At 42.3% G+C, this 18,069-nt stretch overlaps 1 protein-coding gene across 5 annotated transcripts in view; it reads right to left on the reverse strand.

The window, feature by feature from the left end:
* Window positions 1–17,734, reverse strand: part of side-VIII (sidestep VIII) — a 57,754-nt gene extending 40,020 nt beyond the window's left edge. For 3 of the 5 annotated variants that reach the window (XM_017238323.3, XM_017238322.3, XM_070278824.1), the window contains exons 1-3: window positions 17,604–17,734; window positions 12,579–12,933; window positions 10,851–10,871 (exon numbers count right to left, since the gene is read on the reverse strand). In XM_017238323.3, coding sequence (XP_017093812.1) covers window positions 10,851–10,871; window positions 12,579–12,720 — 163 coding nt within the window. In that variant the 5' untranslated portion in view covers window positions 12,721–12,933; window positions 17,604–17,734. The remainder of the gene's footprint in view (window positions 1–10,850; window positions 10,872–12,578; window positions 12,934–17,603) is intronic. The other 2 variants (XM_017238324.3, XM_070278825.1) reach the window with 1 other exon arrangement.
* Between the last annotated feature and the right edge of the window lie 335 nt (window positions 17,735–18,069).

Raw genomic sequence — 18,069 nt, forward strand, 5'->3', positions numbered from 1 at the left:
AAACCCCATTTTCAAGGGGTCCCATCACGAAAAATGGACAAAAAATCTAAAAAATATTTTGTCTCAGAATTTTGATGCAGAATGGTGGAGAATCGGTTCGCAAATTGTTTAAGCTACTCCGCTTAAGAATCGGATGAGAACTGGGGAAGATATACCCATCGCGGTGGCCCATATAGGGGAAAACCCCATTTTCAAGGGGTCCCATCACGAAAAATGGACAAAAAATCTAAAAAATATTTTGTCTCAGGATTTTTATGCAGAATGGTGGAGAATCGATTTAGAATTCGTTTAAGCTACTCCGCTTAAGAATCGGATGAGAATTGTGGAAGATATGGCCGTCACTGTGGCCCATATAGGGGAAAACCCCATTTTCAAGGAGTCCCATCACGAAAAATGGACAAAAAATCGAAAAAATATTTCGTCTCAGGATCTTGATGCAGAATGGTGAAGAATCGATCTAGAATTCGTTTAAGGTACTCCGCTTAAGAATCGGATGAGAATTGTGGAAGATATGGCCGTCACTGTGGCCCATATAGGGGAAAACCCCATTTTCAAGGGGTCCCATCACAAAAAATTGACAAAAAATCTAAAAAATATTTTTTCCCAGGATTTTGATGCAGAACGGTGGAGAATCGATCCACAAATCGTTTAAGGTACTCCGCTTAAGAATCGGATGAGAACTGGGAAAGATATAGCCATCGCTGTGGCCCATATAGGGGGAAACCCAATGGTGGAGAATCGATTAGGAAATCGGGTATGCAAGGGTATATCAATTTCGGATCCGTCCGAATTTCGCTTTCCTTTCTGGTTTATTTTTGCTTTATTAGCCAAACAATTCACGTAGGCGTCATAATGCCGATGGCTGGCCAAAAACATGATCCTGTCCCGCCACAATTGTCTCGCAAGGAGGCGCAAATATGAATGTGTTATCGGGGAGGACACACAAAAAAGAAAGGTAACTGCCGTGACATAATATTTTCATCTTATTTCCCGCTAAAAATAAATTCACAAAGCAGGCAAATCAAACCCACAAAACAGCCACCGCCACACGTATATGTAAGCATAAACCACCCAACAATCAGACACAAAGTAGCCGCACATTTATCCCCAAAAACATTTGCATCTGGCATCCACAACGACATCATTTGAAGCAACAGTTGTAGCAGGATTGAGGGACCCAAATCCAAGAACCAAAGGAAAAAATCAACATCCTTTGGAATTATTGAAGGGAACGGGCCGGAACGATTCGAGCGATTTTTCTGCGGCTCGTTGGCTAGGCAACTGCCTTTGATGTTCGGCTATCGGATCGGATTTATATCAACAACATTTGAAATAAATCTGCTTTGACGTGAAGCTCTCCTTGGGCTTTTACAATGAATTTCCAACCGATTTCGGATCGATGCATTAGGCAAAAGCGCATCAATTAGGGCTGACTGGTTGCCTAATAAACTAAGCATTTTTAAGGCCTTCGTTCGCAGAAGTCCGATAGAGCAAGACAAATCCGGAACATTGATTTAACCCGGAGAGACAAGCAGCCCGAGTTCGGGTGGAGGAAAACCAACAACAGACAGCGTAAAAGGTATCAAATGAGACCCGGAGAGAGGTCTCAAAACGAGCCAGTGGGAAAAGTCGTGGAAAAGCGAGGAAAATCGGGTAAAAAGCTGCCCAGACAAAGGGCCCGGGTGCAAACAATTGTTTAAGACAGAGTGCGTGTGTTACAAAGGAAAAGCGCCTCTGAGTCCTGAGCTCTGAGCCCTGAGCTGTTACGAGTCCTTATGAGTACGGGAGTCCTTTTCCTCCTGCCGTCACGTGCTCGCTCTCATAAACATCCATGTGGGTGTCTTTATGCCCCAAAGAGGACTACAAGTTATGGCCCTCAGTATGTGCGTGTATGGGTGTCCTTTGGCACATCCTGCTCCTGCCGACTGTTGCTTCACTCGCGCGCCTTTTGCTTTTAATGTCAGCCACAACACTGCCGTTGTTGTGCGCGATTTCACAAACAAACAAAAAGACACACACACGCACACACACATATATATATTTTTAGAATCCTCGTACGCCTGAGGTCCTCGCCAGAATTCTGTACAATTTTAAAATGCTACTTTCACGCCAAATTTAATCTGAATGACATTTAGGGGGCGAAACTAGTGCCAAACAATGAAGGAGTGCCAGATTAGGGCTTACTGCCTGCTTTCGGTTAAATTAAATTAAAATTGTACAAGTTTACAATTCGCTCTTTAGTCTTCAACTTTTGACACTTCGTGTTGGCTCCGAGTTTCGTTTGTTTGGCTTAAAAGACTTTTGACGCATTTTAGACAAGGCAACAAGCCAAGGGACTAATGTAATTGGCAGTGAAAAACTCCAGCCCAGACAGTCAAGCATACTTATGTGGGACCCTCGACCGAACAAGAAAATAAGAAAGATGACATTAGATTTGATAAATATCAAATTAAAATTTCCGCAAAGCCAAACGACAACAAAAATCATCACAAAACAGTCACATAAATGGCCATTAAAGGACTTTTGAAGTTAAAAAAAAAAAATAAATAAACAGCCAAACAACAACCAGTAATGGCAATAAATGCATATGAAAACCGATTTGGCCGCAGACAATTTTGCAATTTAAAATAAATAATTCGTGGCCGTGTGTGTTTAGATGGTCTCTGCCAGATTATCTGCTTACCAGCTCCCCGGCCATGGCCTTTTGTTTCTGGCCGGTTGGGCGGGAAAGATTAATGGCCTTCGTGCGTCTAATTTCGATTTGGGCCAAAATTTATTTTTGATTGCGAGACAATAAGTCAGGCAAATGAAATGGCTACACTCCAGGGAGATGTGCGTGGGCAGCATGACATGGGTTAAGGATGGAGCCGGGTTAAAGTTCAAATAATGGGCCACAGCAAGGGAATGCTTTCTGTCTCGTATGTCTGGCCTGTTTCCGCCTTCACATTGATTGAATTACTTTCAGATAATAAAGCAAAGGCATAAAGCAAAGGTTTCACAAGGTAAATAAGGTATTAATATTGTGGAATTTAAACAGAAATTTAAGCTGGAAAGTGGGAAAACTGGGAGAAAAAAAGATGGAAAACCGGACACCAAATGCAATTTGAGTCAACTCTTGTCGGGTCTCGCTTCCCTGAACAACAATGTGGATTCGGCGTCGGAAGGATGGGCCAGGAAGTTGGAGGCACAAAATTTAGCATGGGCCTCAGACCGCAGGACGTTTTTGTTTTTTTGCTTTTTAGTGTGTTCCTGTTGGTCCTGCGCCTGTCCCTACCCCAACCCTGCTGCATCTCCTTCATTGTTGTTGTCGTCAAAAGCCAAAAATGGGTTATATATTCTAGGCAGAGAGACACAAAAGCTGCGTTGACAAGGGCCACCTACGAAACAGCAGTTGAACTTTTGACCTCCTCCAAAAACAACAAGCCGGACACTGAGCCATGGGCAACGAGATGGAACCTAAACCAACCCGATCCCAGTTTCTGGCTGCAAGAATTTACGAAAAATAACTGAAAAATTTACATAATTTCCAGACAAGTTTTCTCAAAAGCCTCGTCCTCGTCCTGTCGTATGTGTGTGTGTGCACTGGCTGTGTAAAATGCTCATAAATAAATGAACATGGCAATGGCCACCAGCCTAGATGCAGTCCATCCACTGGCCCATAATCTCCACCCTCCTCCCCCAGCTGCCGGCTATGGTTTTTGGCCAAGTCAGTGGCCTCAGTCGGGGAGCGGAATGCTCGTTTATGGCGCGTTGAAACAGCACAAAATAACATGAAATAAATAATAACTTTTTCTGCACGACTTTGCCATGTCAGGGCAGGGCTGGGTAGGGCAGGCAGATTTGTTTTTGCTGGTTGGACGACTGGTCGTCTGACCGGCTGGCTGGCCCGCTGGATCGCTGAGTTAATTAAAATTTAAAAGCAGCCGCACTCGTGCGGGAATTGCAATTGCAATCGCAATTGCCATGTCCTGGCAACAATGTACCCGATGTACCGATGTTTTGGGGCGCCACCAGCAGTTGCCATTATGGCTGTTGCAACTGCAATGGTTATTGTTACTGTTATGGGCCAGTGACGATGTCGAGGTTTCCAACGAGGACAACTCTGAACAAGAAGTCTGACAAAAAGAGCCACCATGTTCCTAATAAAACAAATATTTTTTGTTGTGTCTTTCGTGAAACATCAATACTCGGCAGCTGTCAGGGCTACCAAGGCCGATGAACGTAAAGAAAGTTGGCAAGACAAAGCGCTAAACTGACAGGTTAATAATCTCGACTCGATAATCGACAGCCCGCCCAGGACCCATGCCAAGGATGACATCCTGAAAGGGCCAGCACAATGTCAGCGCAGATAACACAAGGCATTTCACAAACACATACACGTGGCTACCAAGGACTCGAAGGATACTGAATGCTGGCATGTCCCTCTGTGTAAGTGTGTGTGTGTGTGCGTGTCAACAAAGAGCTTATTAACGTGCCGCAGACAGCAATTGGGAATTCCTGGGAAATGCTTGCCGCCTTATCGGGTCTTTGCCGTTCGCTCCGCTGATTGGCAAATATTTCAATTATTTTTTCATTTCGCTCAATGAAATGTGGCCCGGGCAGCGCGATGCGCGATTCTCCTCGATTTGGCAAAACAACAATCGCAACAAACAACATCGTAATAGCAAACAAAAACGCATTTATAAATCTCATCCAGCAAATACGTACAAAAGTAAAATGCTTCGTTATTTATGGACCTTTCTCCTCTTTTTTTTTTTGTCAGTTGTTTGGTTTTTTGTCTTTACTCGGGGTTTTTGGGAATTGTCAAGCGAATGACACATATTTGAAGGGAAATAGGGGAAATTGCGGGCACGGACTGCCACTATGGATGTTAAAAAAAAGGACACTCCAAAATAAAATCATAAATTTATTAAAATGCACCAGACAGCAGCCGGAGCAGGAGCAGGAGCAGAAACAGGAGCAGCTACCCAGTTTCAGAGCAAAGCAAAATAAATTTTCATGTGTATGCGATGAAATTTACATGCAGAATTAAAAAAAAATTCAGAACAGATATACATATGCATTCGGGGGGAATATTTGACATATAACCGCGTCGGTTTTACAGCGTCATTTCTGGTTTTGTTGAAATATTAAAATGGATGACATACAGAAAATGCATATGGCTGGAGCCCTCGATCCTCTCCCCTCTCCCCAAATAAAACCTAAAAGCAGTTCGCTATGCATTTGCAAAAATAAAAACACATACAGCATGGGAAATATTTGCTTAATCGATTTATTATTTGTTGCACAATTCCATAATGAAGCAGCATTAATAATGCCCCACTAGCCTTAATTTACGGCTGAAAAATTCATAAGGCAACATGCCAGGTCATTTGTGTGGCACGCTGTCTATGGTATTAAGTTTTTCAAAGTGATTTCATGATATTGTGTTATTGAATAATCATTCAAGCTGGTCGCATCCATAAGTCGCTCTCAACTTATCAAAAGTGCACGCAAAACTTTATCCATGGCCCCCGAGAAATCCCATCTAAGCTTTCACCCGGCTGTCCAAACTCCTGGCTCCCCGAGCGAGCACCTACCTTGTTCCTGGCCCGTTACGCCTCTTTTGTTTGGCTTTGATTTAACATTTTGTCCGTTTACTTTGGAGTTTAACAGGCGACGGCAGACGCACGACAGGAGCAGTCTGTTCACTTCTTAGCCACCACCTCCTCCCACTTCTCCTTTGGAGGAGCTCCAAAATCCAGCCCCAACCCACCGCCACATCCTTTCCGCCCAGCTTTCCCCAGCGAAACGCTGCCTGCCTGCATTTTTCTACACTTTCACGTTGGCAATTTCATTTGGTCCTGGGGGTCGCCGTGGGAGTTCAAGCTGAAATGTGCTTTTGGTGTTTCTCTGCGCTTTACTCTACAGTTCGGTGTCTTTTTTAATACCCTGTACTATCTTATAAAAAGGTTATACATTTATAAGGAAAGGGGATTGAGTTTTCTAAATAGTATTTGCTAAGTTACTTCAGTTTATCGTAAAATAGCATTTTTTTGATCATTTTAATTTTTAAAAAATTTTATAAATGTAATGATCTTAAGGGGTATTCTTGATCTCCATTCCAACCACATTCTATTCACTATGCAGTGCCCTGGCATGTCCTCTGTTCTGGGCTACTTGGCCCATGTCCCACGACTCCAAGTGGTACGCGTAACTTGACTTTACTTCGACTGGAACTCAAAGTGAACAGAAATTGGAGCCATAGCACTCCCCCTTTTCCAGAGCTTTTTATCCTTTATATTCCTTTTTTTTTTTTACTGCTACTGGAGAGAGTTGACAACTTTTTTGCTGTCGCCGCGTTGTTTTAGTTTCTGTTTTTTAAGTATAGTTGGTTTTAGTTGCTGCTCCGCTATGTTTTCATTTTCTATGCTCCCTGCAGTCTCTTACTAGTTTTCTTTCACAATTTTTTTTTTTTGCTTAATTTTTTTTTAGATTTTTTGTCGTCGTGTTGCACAAAGTTAAATGTTTCAACGTCGGGGCTGGGCAGCCGAGCGGCACAAATGCGAAATGGCAACAAACAATTTGAAGCAATAAAATAAAGAGAGCATATGAAGTGGGTGGTGGACCCACCGACCGACCAGCATAATATCTGCCCGGAAAAAGCAGCAGCAGCGGCAGCGAAATAAAAGCGAAATTGAATTGTAAAATTTTTATTGTGCCTTGGAGTGGTTGTTCGGAGCTAGGGGTTAGTAAGTGCCATTAGAAGGATGTGGATCGTTGAGCCTGTTCTGCTTTTAATTCCTCTACCGATCCTAACCTGAACACACCACTAGTAGGTTTATAATCCAATCAATAGAGAGAGGTATTAATTTTTCTATATTCGATTCGATCTTGAAACTAGACTCTGGAGTAATCAACGCTGCTGGTTTCCTTTTTTTCTCCTCGGCAACAATTACACGTTTAATTAACTTTTTGTTATGACTCCACTAGCCCTCCCTTCTTGGCCAGATGCTGGCTGGTCTAATTAGAAAAGTGCAACAACTGTCGAGAAGATGGGTGAATTAAATAACCCAGTCGACTATGAGAAAGGCAGCGGGGCGCCAGAACACGGAGGCAGGATGGCACGATGGCAGGATGTCTGGCACATCAAGAGTATGCATCTAAGCTTGGTTCGGTTCGGTCAAATTTTAATTTAGGTTTTGTATGCAAATGACCCTAAATGTTGTATAACAATTGGTAGAGAGCGTATGAGATTTTTGGCTACATTCTTGGCCGACAAATTGTTATGAATTTGCGTGTCTGTGTCAGTGTGATTGTGATTGTGCAGGAGCCATGAGGCAGGAGCCTGGAGACTAAGTCCTTTAGGCCTGACATGTGCAATTGCAAGTTACAGTTGCCATTTTCGGGGCTTTGTCGGTTGCATCACGTGGCTTTTGAACTCTAAGCCCATAAGGATATGCATTCCAGCAGGAGGCCTCCATTTCCTGGGTCTTCCTTTAGAATTCTCTACAAAATTTGGCAATAGGCACAGGACCAAAACATTTATGATTACTACAGCCAGGAATGGGATTTACAAGCACTAATTGTCTGGAATTTCTGAGATTACAATGAGTTATGAAACAATTAATAATAGAAATGCATTACTATTCTTTTCTTATGATATTGGATATTTAATACAAATAACTAATCTTAAGCTTGGTAATCAATTGGAATTATTTCAGACCATTTTATAAGCAAATAAGCCAACTCTCACTCTCTTATTTATTTAAGAATTTATTCAAACATCATTTTGTTTCCTAAATGATTCTGTTTTTGGGCATAAATTTTTATAAAATTCAAGTGTTTATAAAGTCAAAGGCAACTTAAGTATGCAAATCCTCGGCAGCGACAACAACTGCCAAAGATGAATGAAAAACTTTGGAATCTTTTTCCCCCAAATTTCGCCAGAGATTGGGCCGAGTTTGTGGTTTGGGCTGGAAAAATCTTAAAGAGAAAAATATCCTTGGCCGGGGCTCTTTAGCATACGAAACGAGACAGGACATGCACGAAAGGAGCTGACAGGAGCCCGTGGGCCACTCCTGTTTTCGTGGAGTCTGAGTCAACTGTTTATTTATTTATTATGCGGCCAACACTAAACTGTAACTAAAAACAAGATTTCAGCCCAACTGCCAACACACGATGTCTACACATGTCGGAGCCAAAAGGATCGACCAGGACCTGAGTTAGAGGCGGGTTCCCCCCCATTTGGAGAGTTGACGTTGACGCCACTTTGATATATTATGCACGCTTGAGGCCAGCAACAAATAATCAAGTATCAAATTCCACACGGAATGCTAACGAAAGAGCACACACATACTACATACTATATAGTCGCAAAACGATTTTTTCTTCCTTCAGATGCCACAAGGGAGAATGCCGCATTTTGGGGCATTTCCATCTGCGATGGCGGCCTTCTTAAGCTGTCAGCCAAATGAGGGCACGCCGCAAATTTCAGAGGCCACACAAACACACAGACACAGTCAGGCAAAGACAAAGCTCACAGGTATCCTGGCAAGTTCTATGTTTAAGTTTTTACACAGAGAAAAAAATAATGAAAGAAAGAACTAAAGAAATCGATCAAGGATAAGGAACAAGGTAAGGTCCTTTTTATAGTTTCTTAAGTCATAAATAAATGTATTATTTTTAATATAAAAATAAATATAAAAAGATATTTTATTCCTGTGCACTTGTGGTCTTTATAGCGCGTGTGGCAAATGAGCAATCAAGCAGGCCACATGGCAACATGTTTCTTCGGCTGGGCAACCTTGTTTGCCTCAACTTCGTCACCAGGACTTTGGAATACGGACTGCGGACTACGGACTACGGAGTCAGTCTAAGCCGATTAACAAGGCATAATAGTTGCCAGTTGCCGACAATAAACTTCCCCCCGGACTGGGCCAGAGAAGTTGTTTGATTTTTCTTGTTGATTTTACGGGTCTGCGAACAGACATAACTTGCCAGGAATACAGAATTCATGGATCCGACCAGAGAATATGGAAAAACCAGAGAAAAATGGTGACGAACATGGGAATCTCATCTGGCGGCTGGCATTCCATTTCCCTGCAGCCGCCTGTGGAATTTGCGTTGAAAATCTCTTAAGTCAAACATGGAGATTCTCGTAGTGGGGCTGGCAGGATACCAGGGTAGGAGGTAAAAAAAAAGTGTTTTGTCATTTCTGCGGGCCAACCCGTAATCTGTCGCTAGGCATTTGCATTATTTGTGTTCTGTTCTCGCTTTCTCGGTGTGATTTATTAATGCGGTTGGGGTTTTATTTCCTTCGCCAGCTAAGCTTTATTTGTTCATTAGTGAGTCTGTCTCGGTTTGGGACCCATCCCAGTCTGGTATTCTATTGAAAATGGCATAGAGAGCAGCCAGTCAGCCTTGTGGAGTGTAAGCCCAACTCAATCCCGTTCAATGAGCTTAACCCCTAAGCCAAAACAAGGCGTTCGAGGGCCAAGACAACCAAACTCTTTAATGGCCCTGTGTCTTGAAATGAATTTATCTCGGTCCTTTCACACCGCGACTCTGATATCTGCAAACTGTCAGGCATAATGAGTGCAAATAAATTTCAAGTAGGCTTAAAATTTTCCACTTTTTGGCTCCCCTGGCTGCTGGGGCGGCTTGGGCGGCCTTTTCCTTTTCGTACTTATTTTTTGGTATTCAATGTAACCGCTGAAATTCATATACAAAAATAACACGAGCGATAAGAGGGCAAAAAGTGCCATGAATAACGGCCTGGGAAGTGCTCGGGGAACGTACGAAGAATAAATTCTATTTAACATTTTGGGTGAGATTTTGGCCAGAATACACACCCAAAACACACACTGACAAAGAAAATATAGAAATCAACAAGATGGGGCGGGGTTTTACTGCCTTTTTGTGACGCACTCGAGGGCCAGATGATAAATGTCCTTGCCAAGCCATGAAATGAATGAAGTATGGCCACGCATTTATGTGTGGCCGAAAGGCAAACAAGCCGAGTGTCTCGGCCAAAGAAAAACGGCGGGTCAGAGGGTCGTCGGTGGCTTGGCGGGCCAGGAAACAGGAGACCTGACATCACAGAAACCGAAAATCACAACAAACCGGACTGGTTGGGGGCCGAGAACGCGCCTGGCGACAGTCGCTTCTTTTCATTTTTTTTTCCCGATTTTTTTTCAAGCTGTGTTTTTCTGGCCGAACCAGAACTCCTCCAAGTAGGCTACTCTGGGCCAAGTCAAAGCCAATCGCAAAAAAAAAAAGACAGAGAGTGAAAAGGAAAGAAATGTAAAAGGAAAACAGCGAGCCAGAGAGAAAACTCTTGACAAACTGAACCAACACTGCTTGTCATTCATCGCGCTGTCAGCTGGTTTCCTCTGCTGCACTGGAATTTTCACTAAGACTCCGGGGCGAAAGTTTTCCTTTTTTTTTTTTTTTGCTTTTTTCGGTCAACTACACGCACACCAAGGACTTTTGACCAACAGAAAGTTGTTTCGGTATTTTTCCTTTTACTTCTTTTTCCCCTGGTAGGTGCCCTGGAGAAGATATCCCTCTTGAATCTTGACTTTGCCTTTCGCCATCTATATCCCCAAGCACACACACATCCAGCAACACACAAAAAGCCGATTTTTTAGCTGCTTTGATGCCTTTAACTGTTGGCTCCTTCGTGTTTGTATTCATGTTGTGGGCGTGGCCGCAGCTGTTGCCACCGCCTCTTTGGTTTGGCCCGGTCACTCCGATGGCCAAATTGTTTGGGTTGTTCTGGCTTAAAGACCCGTAGTGTTTTGATAACTTAACGATGGCTTAAAGTAAATGTTTTGCAAATAAAGTTAATAGACGATGGATAAACTCACCAGCAAGTAAGTAAAGTAAAGCTGTAACAAAAAAAATAAAATAAAATAAATTAAAAAAGGGTAAAATAATAAAAATAAATAATAACTTAAAGAAAACTTGAATAAAATAAGACTTAATAGTCAATGGTTTCTCGTTCAAATAACACTCCACATGGACATAGATCCTATAAGTCAGGCGTTAAATCCTTTTGGCAAAACTTCGCCAACACCAGCTTACATACAAGTACTGTATATAACCATTTGAATCGAAGTTTTGCAGTGTTTTGGGCCAGAAACTTAACTCATCAGATAGATGCCTCTAAATAAGCATTTATAAAGCTGCGTTGCGCCAACAACTGGCAAACTTTTGCCCCAACAACTGAATACAACATTCTGAACACTGAGCCGGAGGAGAACAAGCCAGTACGAGGAGCGGCAAGCCAAACATAATTTCCAAGTTTTAGACCAAAATGTTGAGTAGGTTGTTTTCGCAGAAATGCGATAAATACTTTTCCTAGTCAGCTTTTAGCCAGGCAAGCCGGCAAGTCGGCAAGCGGCCGGAACTAAACTAGAGGATGTGGATGCGGTGGCCAGAAAAAAAGAAAGTTAACTTGGAAAACATTAAAATGCCAAAGTGAAAAGTTTCGACTGGCTAGAGATGGCTGGCGCAACAACGAAATTCAATTGAAAACATATAAAATCCGAGTTTATGAAGACGCCCACATGCCCTCACAAGCAATTTACGTCTAATGGAAACTTGGCCATCAAAAAAGGGCCAAAACCATGCAGGCAACTGTGGAACAATATGCATACTACCAGCCCCCAAGGCTTGGTCAGTAACCTACTGCAATGGTCTGGCCTGTTTGTCTTGGACTTGGACTTGGATCACGGACCATGGACTTGGCCAAGTGGTTGGCCCTTAAGTAACATGTGTGAGCACCCTGACCACATGGCGTATGCGTGATCTCTGGTATCGGTTTTTGGGTTAATTGAGATGGAAACGGAGTAGAGCTGGCCAATAGATAACCATTTCGAGACCTGAGTTGTGGCCCTGCCGATGACAGGCCTAAACTTGGCCCAATCTCCATCGGAAAGTTTTCGATGGCAGAAAACTTTGGCAAGTTTGTTTCGTTTTTCTGTGGCTTCTTTCATAGCCGCTCGTTTAGCACTTGAACTCTCGAGGCCCTCGAGCCAGTCGACTCTTCGGGCTTATTTATTAGCCACATTTTATTATTTGCCGACGAAAGCGTTGGCCCGACGAAACTTTTAGCCATCCGGCTGGCTGGCCGCACTCGGACCATAATTCAACCGCCACAAAACTGGATGTGGATGCGGCGAAAGGCCTCGCTTTCAAATCAATTTCAAATCCATAACAATTTGGCATAATTTGCACGCATAAAACCGAAAATTTCATTTATTGAATAATGCAGCGACAAAAGCCTCGCTTTGTCAGCCTCGTCTCACAAAGGCACCATGGCAAACGAAATTTCTTTACACACAATAAACTTTATGTTGATTGAATAAAAGTTGCCTCAGTCGGGCCACACATGAACTCACTTTGCCAAATACACTTATGTCAGGACATACGTACAGTATATGAACACGTCTAATGGCAGACAAACTTTTCGTTTTAAATTAACTTTAAAGCACAGGATAAAAATCTACAGAGTTTTCTGTTTCTCTTTTTAATTTAAATACTATAATGATATTTTATAAAAATATATTTAAATATTATTTAAAGCCACTTACCATTCTCCTCCTCAATGTTGCGCGTCATCGTGGTCGAGGAGCTGACACGGACGCGACTGGCCGCCGTGGCAGGACCATTTAGCGTGGACAGGACGAGCAGGCACAGCGGCAGGATAAGCGGGCGGCAGGAGGCGTGGCTCATGATGGCCCAGCCCAGCTCGATCGGGTGGCAGGCGAGAGTGGTAGTGTTAGGACGTGGTATAGGACGTAGGACGTAGCTCCTGGTGCCTGGATCCTGGTGCACCCAAAAATTTGCTCAAAAATCTTTCTCACTCAGCACTGCGAACATTTCGTTTCTCTTGCCCGCTAATTATTATTAATTCATGAATTGAATTTTAAATTTTTTTCGCAATGGCTGCAAAAAGAGTGAGACAGAGGCAGGTTTACAGAAAGAGACAGACAGAGAGATGGGAAAAAAGTGGCCAAGTTGCAAATTTTGTTGACATGTCAATAAATAAAGTGGAACAAAGCCAAGCAAAATAAAACAAAATAAAATAAAATAAAGCGAAATTCCATGCTATTTTTGGGTAATTGCAGTTTGCTGTCGCCGATGTTGCTGCAGCTCTGTTTCTGTTGCTCTGGTAGAAATTTATTTAATTGCCTTTATTTTCGGTTTGGCAAATTTGTAAGCAAATTCATTGCACTTTCGAACTCACACACACACTCCATCACACTCCACCGCTGAACACCATCGACCACCAACAAACATGCAAATGTAATTTATGTGATTTTTACGAATTTTATTGGGTTAATTTGTTTGTTTCAATATTTATGGCGATTTTAAACGAGCGTTATTTATGCGCCTGCAATTGTTAATTTACGCTGTTAAATCAAAACGAATTATGCAAAGTTAAATGCACACTTCCTGTGTGCCACAGGACACGGCAGTAACAGCAGCTTTAAGGACGAAACCCCAACATGGATGGTGGGATGGAGGGCGGAGTGTGTTAAGTTCAAGATGTGTCTTGAGGAGACAGCTACAAATCACAACACATTTACCCATTTTGTCAACCGCACGATGGCACGTACACCTCAATATTTTAAAACATATTTCTGTCTTCCGCTGCGAGAGGGCTCTTTTAATTAAAGATTATTTATAACGCTGGGAGCGAACAGTGAGAAATCATTTCGAATGCCGCCTGCGTACATATTTGTTATAATTTATGTGGCCCATATAAATGACTAACAACACACGACCAAACTGGCAAAAGGACGAGCCAAGGAGATGGCCAGGCTCTGATGGGAGAGATGGGAGAGCGTCCTGGCGAAACATGTGCCAAAGTATCCGCGCGTGTAGATCCTTAGGAGGACGCAGGAACAGCAGCAGCATCAGCGGCAGCAGAATACGGATGGCACAAGAAGCCAAGAGAAACGTGCCAGCATCAAAGTTCAATATGACGATGATGGCAATGGCACTGCCATCGTTTCTGCTCCTTTTACTGAAGAGCTAACGAGTGCAAATTTCTCTTCGGATTTCTTGTTTTCTTTTCTTTATATTTTTTTTGTTGGTTTTTTTTTACGCGGCGACGTCTTGGTCTGGCAGTGCTTTTACTTTTACGTAGCAAAAACCCAATAAACGATAAACAGGAAAGCGGAAATCGGAAACTGTATACGCTCATGTTTCTAGACTACACAACACACAGCCATAGCTACAGTAGAGCACACACAAGCACTGTCTGTGAAATATCCTACACTACTAACACACAAAAAAGATTGGAGGTTTTTGGATGCGACGTGCTTTTATGATATATTGACTTGCCCCAGTACCATGGCTTTTATCGACAACATTTCAGAAAGCCAAATGCTTTTAGCCGGCCAACACTAATTTTATTTTAACTTTCAGCTCGCGTTCAATGTAGCAAAGATTTTATTTTATTTGGATTTTTTTTTTTTGTTTTTTGAAATTCTGCCAGCCTGGGCTGTAAATAAAATGAAATTGTATTAAACTAACCAAACTGCCAACTGCGACCCACAACCGCAACTGACAAGTGGCGGAGTGCCTGGCACTTAATCATGTTTTTTAAAGCGGCGTTAATAAATCTGCCTAAAATTTATTTACAACCAGGCTGGTGCCTCACAGCAGAAAACAGCAGCAAACGGCAGTGTCCAGGGCCTGCAAATGGATTTCCATTTTCGATAAAGTGAAAATATTTGTGGATAGTTTGTCAATACACGAGAGAAATTGCAGCAAAAAAATAAACACACATATATGGTTATGAAAATCTAATCTAAAAATATTCAGTTATTTGTGCTTCACACTGTTCCAACAGTCCTGTTTTGATATTCGACAGACTTTAATTGAATCGGGAAATGAAAGCTTTAATTAAAACGTATGCGAAATAAATGCCAGAGTGGGGTTAATTAAATTTACATTCTAAAGTGAGTGGTCTAGAATGGATTGGGTTTAAAGTTTGGCACACATTCGGCCTTAAATTAAATATGAGCCACTCAGAATTCCATTTGCTCAGGACCTGATCGAAAGTTTCGCAAATCAGTTTGCTGAATGGGTTATGCAAGGATAACAACTTACTGGTGTGTGTGTGAGTGTGTGCAGCCAATAAAAAGGTCTGCCAATAAAATGTGACTCACATTAGCTAATGCAGGCTGTGGGCCGAAGGTGAAGGGTCTCGTTCCCTTTTTTTTTATATACTTTTTAAGTGAGAGTACACTGCGTATACGTAATGTGAGTGTTTGGCAGTGGGTGTTTGTGTGTGTGGGTACATTGTGCCAGTTTCGCCATTGAAGCATCTACCTACGATCGACATGCACTTCAATTTACAAACTTGCCATGCCAGCATGTGAGGATGTGTGGGTGGATGTGTGGATTTTTCCGGCTGCAGCTGCAGCAAAGTGTGTCGACGTTTTTCCATTTCCGGCAGGCAAGTTTGCGCTTTCCCCCACTCCGCATATACCCTTTCTCTTTATGTAGTAATGTAATGAAGTGTGTTTGCATTAAAATGCAATTTGAAGTGCAAAGTTACAATATTATTATGGCATCTATAAGTGCTCGTATAAGTGCGCCAGTACAGGGGTGTGTGTGTGAGGGTCCTTGAGCAGGATACCTGGCACTGCCATTTTTTTCGCGGTTTATGTGCGCTAAGTGAGCCTATAAAAAGCCATGCATGGCTGCCTCGTTTCGCAAGGGTTCAAGTGCAATTTTATGAATACTAAAAATTCTAATGGCTAGGATGTCCTGTGTGAGGGCACACTGGGCAGCAATCAGAGCTTGAACACTTGGCGCCATCATCATCATCGTCATCGTTCTAGCAGCTGTTCCCCCATGATCCTGCTGCTGGGATTCCTGCTAATTGTGCTACTGCATACTTCGTTGAGCCTGCGAGCTTGTTTGCATGCCAACATTAAACTGGCATCAGCAAACTGCTTAACACTTGGCCATGGAATAGCCTGGCCAACACCCTCCCACCCTGGACACACAAACAAGCAAGCATTTTGAAATATATGTGTGAGGGGAGGGGTAGGAGGAATCGAGAACGAGCCAGCGATTTGATATGCAAATAAATGCTACTTGGCTTTGCAGTTGTCCGCAACATTAATTGCATATTAAAATTCACTTCTATCCGCATTTCCATTTCAAATTGATGCACTTTGTTCTCGGTCTCGGCACCAATAATTTTGTTTATGTTGTATCGCATGTCGTTTATAAATGGGTTTTGTTTTCCCCGAAAACGTATGTTCGCTGTTCATTGTTCTCCGCCGCAATTGTTGAAAACTGTGTCAGAATTCGTAATTAAAGGCATTTAGTTTCGGAATATAAATGGGCACAATATGTATTGAGTTTCTAGATAAACCCAAAAATAATATTCTATAGAAATTGCAACTCTTGGGGGCTTGGATTATTTAGCTATAAATACCACATAATAAAACGAAGTAACTTAAATCCCATTAAAGGTACTTTTATGTCTCTTGATTTGATTTAATTTTACAGTCAATCAGTTTGATGGAAGCTGGTGGCGAAATCTAATGATTTTGAGTTCGCACCTTGTAATACGGATGTCTGTTCATCATATCGCTCTCATCTTAATCAGTCATAAAGTTCATCAATGCTTTTCCCAGGTCGCTTATCGTGCACACTCGTACAATTTGTGTGGTGGCATCAAAGGCCTCAGCATTTGCACAAGTGGCATTCAACCGTGTAATGAAATTACACGCACACTTCAGCAATTTAGCAATTTAAACAAATATACCTTCGTGGCTGAGTGGTATAGTGGCGATTATGTTTATCTATTAGTTTATGGCTCTTATTTCGCTGGCTCTTTGTTCCATTGCCTCAATGGGCGTCAAAGGCCAGCAATTTTGCACTTGTGTCTCTGGGAATGTCATGAAATATGATGGCCTTTGCAGTGCCACTAAAAAAAAAAAGCTCCAACAATGTCCACAAATGCATTACAAAAATAAAAAGATATAAAAACTACTTAAATTCCATATAAATAACTAAAATGCTCAGCCATAACAATTTGGTGCAATTTGTACGAGCTGCTGGCAGATCTGGCAGTAAAAAAAAGCAAAAAATAACGATTTCAGCAAGCAAATGAAAGAAAACCGACAAAAAGCGATGAAACGACCAGCTGAGCAGAGAAATCGTTTTATCTGCCGGCCCGAATACATAGTACGAACACACACTTACTAAACTCTCAAACACTAACCCACACACAAACACAAACACACCCACTTCTACACCCATACAGATAGAAAAAGATATAGACGCAGACCCAATAAACTAGCAAAAATAATCCAAACGGGAACGGCGCTCGATTCCGCTCGGGGGTCGTGCGCTTTTCAATGCTTTTCTGCTTTCCGTGGAAATGATTTTCATTGAAAACAGCGTTCAGTTCAGTTCAGTTTAGCGTGGTTGGGGGGGCAACTGCAGTCGGATCAAAGTCAGATCTTGAATGGGCGAACGTTGATTCGCTATTCCAGAGTTAGCAACAACTACAAATTGCTTGTCACACCATCAACAAAATACAACAACAAGTAGAACTGAAACAACAATTGGCAGCTGCTTACATTGCGAACAAGTTTAAGAGATTTAGCTGAACGCGACACAAACGCGACAATAACCGCACTGGAAACGCCACAGTTTCCTCTCAATGATTTCAGTTTAACAAATTGCCTTTAGGTTCTGCATTTTTGTTTTTCTTTTTTTTTTGTCACATTTCTGGTGATTATTATATGATTTTGGCACAGATATATAGATACAGATTCAGATACTGATTTAGAATTCGAAATCTAATTCTGAAGGGGATCAACCGATTCGATTTTCCGGGGATTTTAATGATGATGGCTTAGCATGGCTTGCTTGCCGGAAAAAACCGCTAGCACAGCACGCGACGTTACGTCGTTAAAGTCCCGTTAGTTCCGACCGTACCCGCGGGATCGCAAACTCTCACTGAAACGATTTTTATGGTACACACGCTGGAACCGAGAAGCTGGGACAAAATCACGAATCACCTCGTACAGCATCCGAGCCGAG

The sequence above is a fragment of the Drosophila bipectinata genome, chromosome 2R (genome assembly GCF_030179905.1).
Source record: "Drosophila bipectinata strain 14024-0381.07 chromosome 2R, DbipHiC1v2, whole genome shotgun sequence".
Classification (NCBI taxonomy): domain Eukaryota; kingdom Metazoa; phylum Arthropoda; class Insecta; order Diptera; family Drosophilidae; genus Drosophila; species Drosophila bipectinata.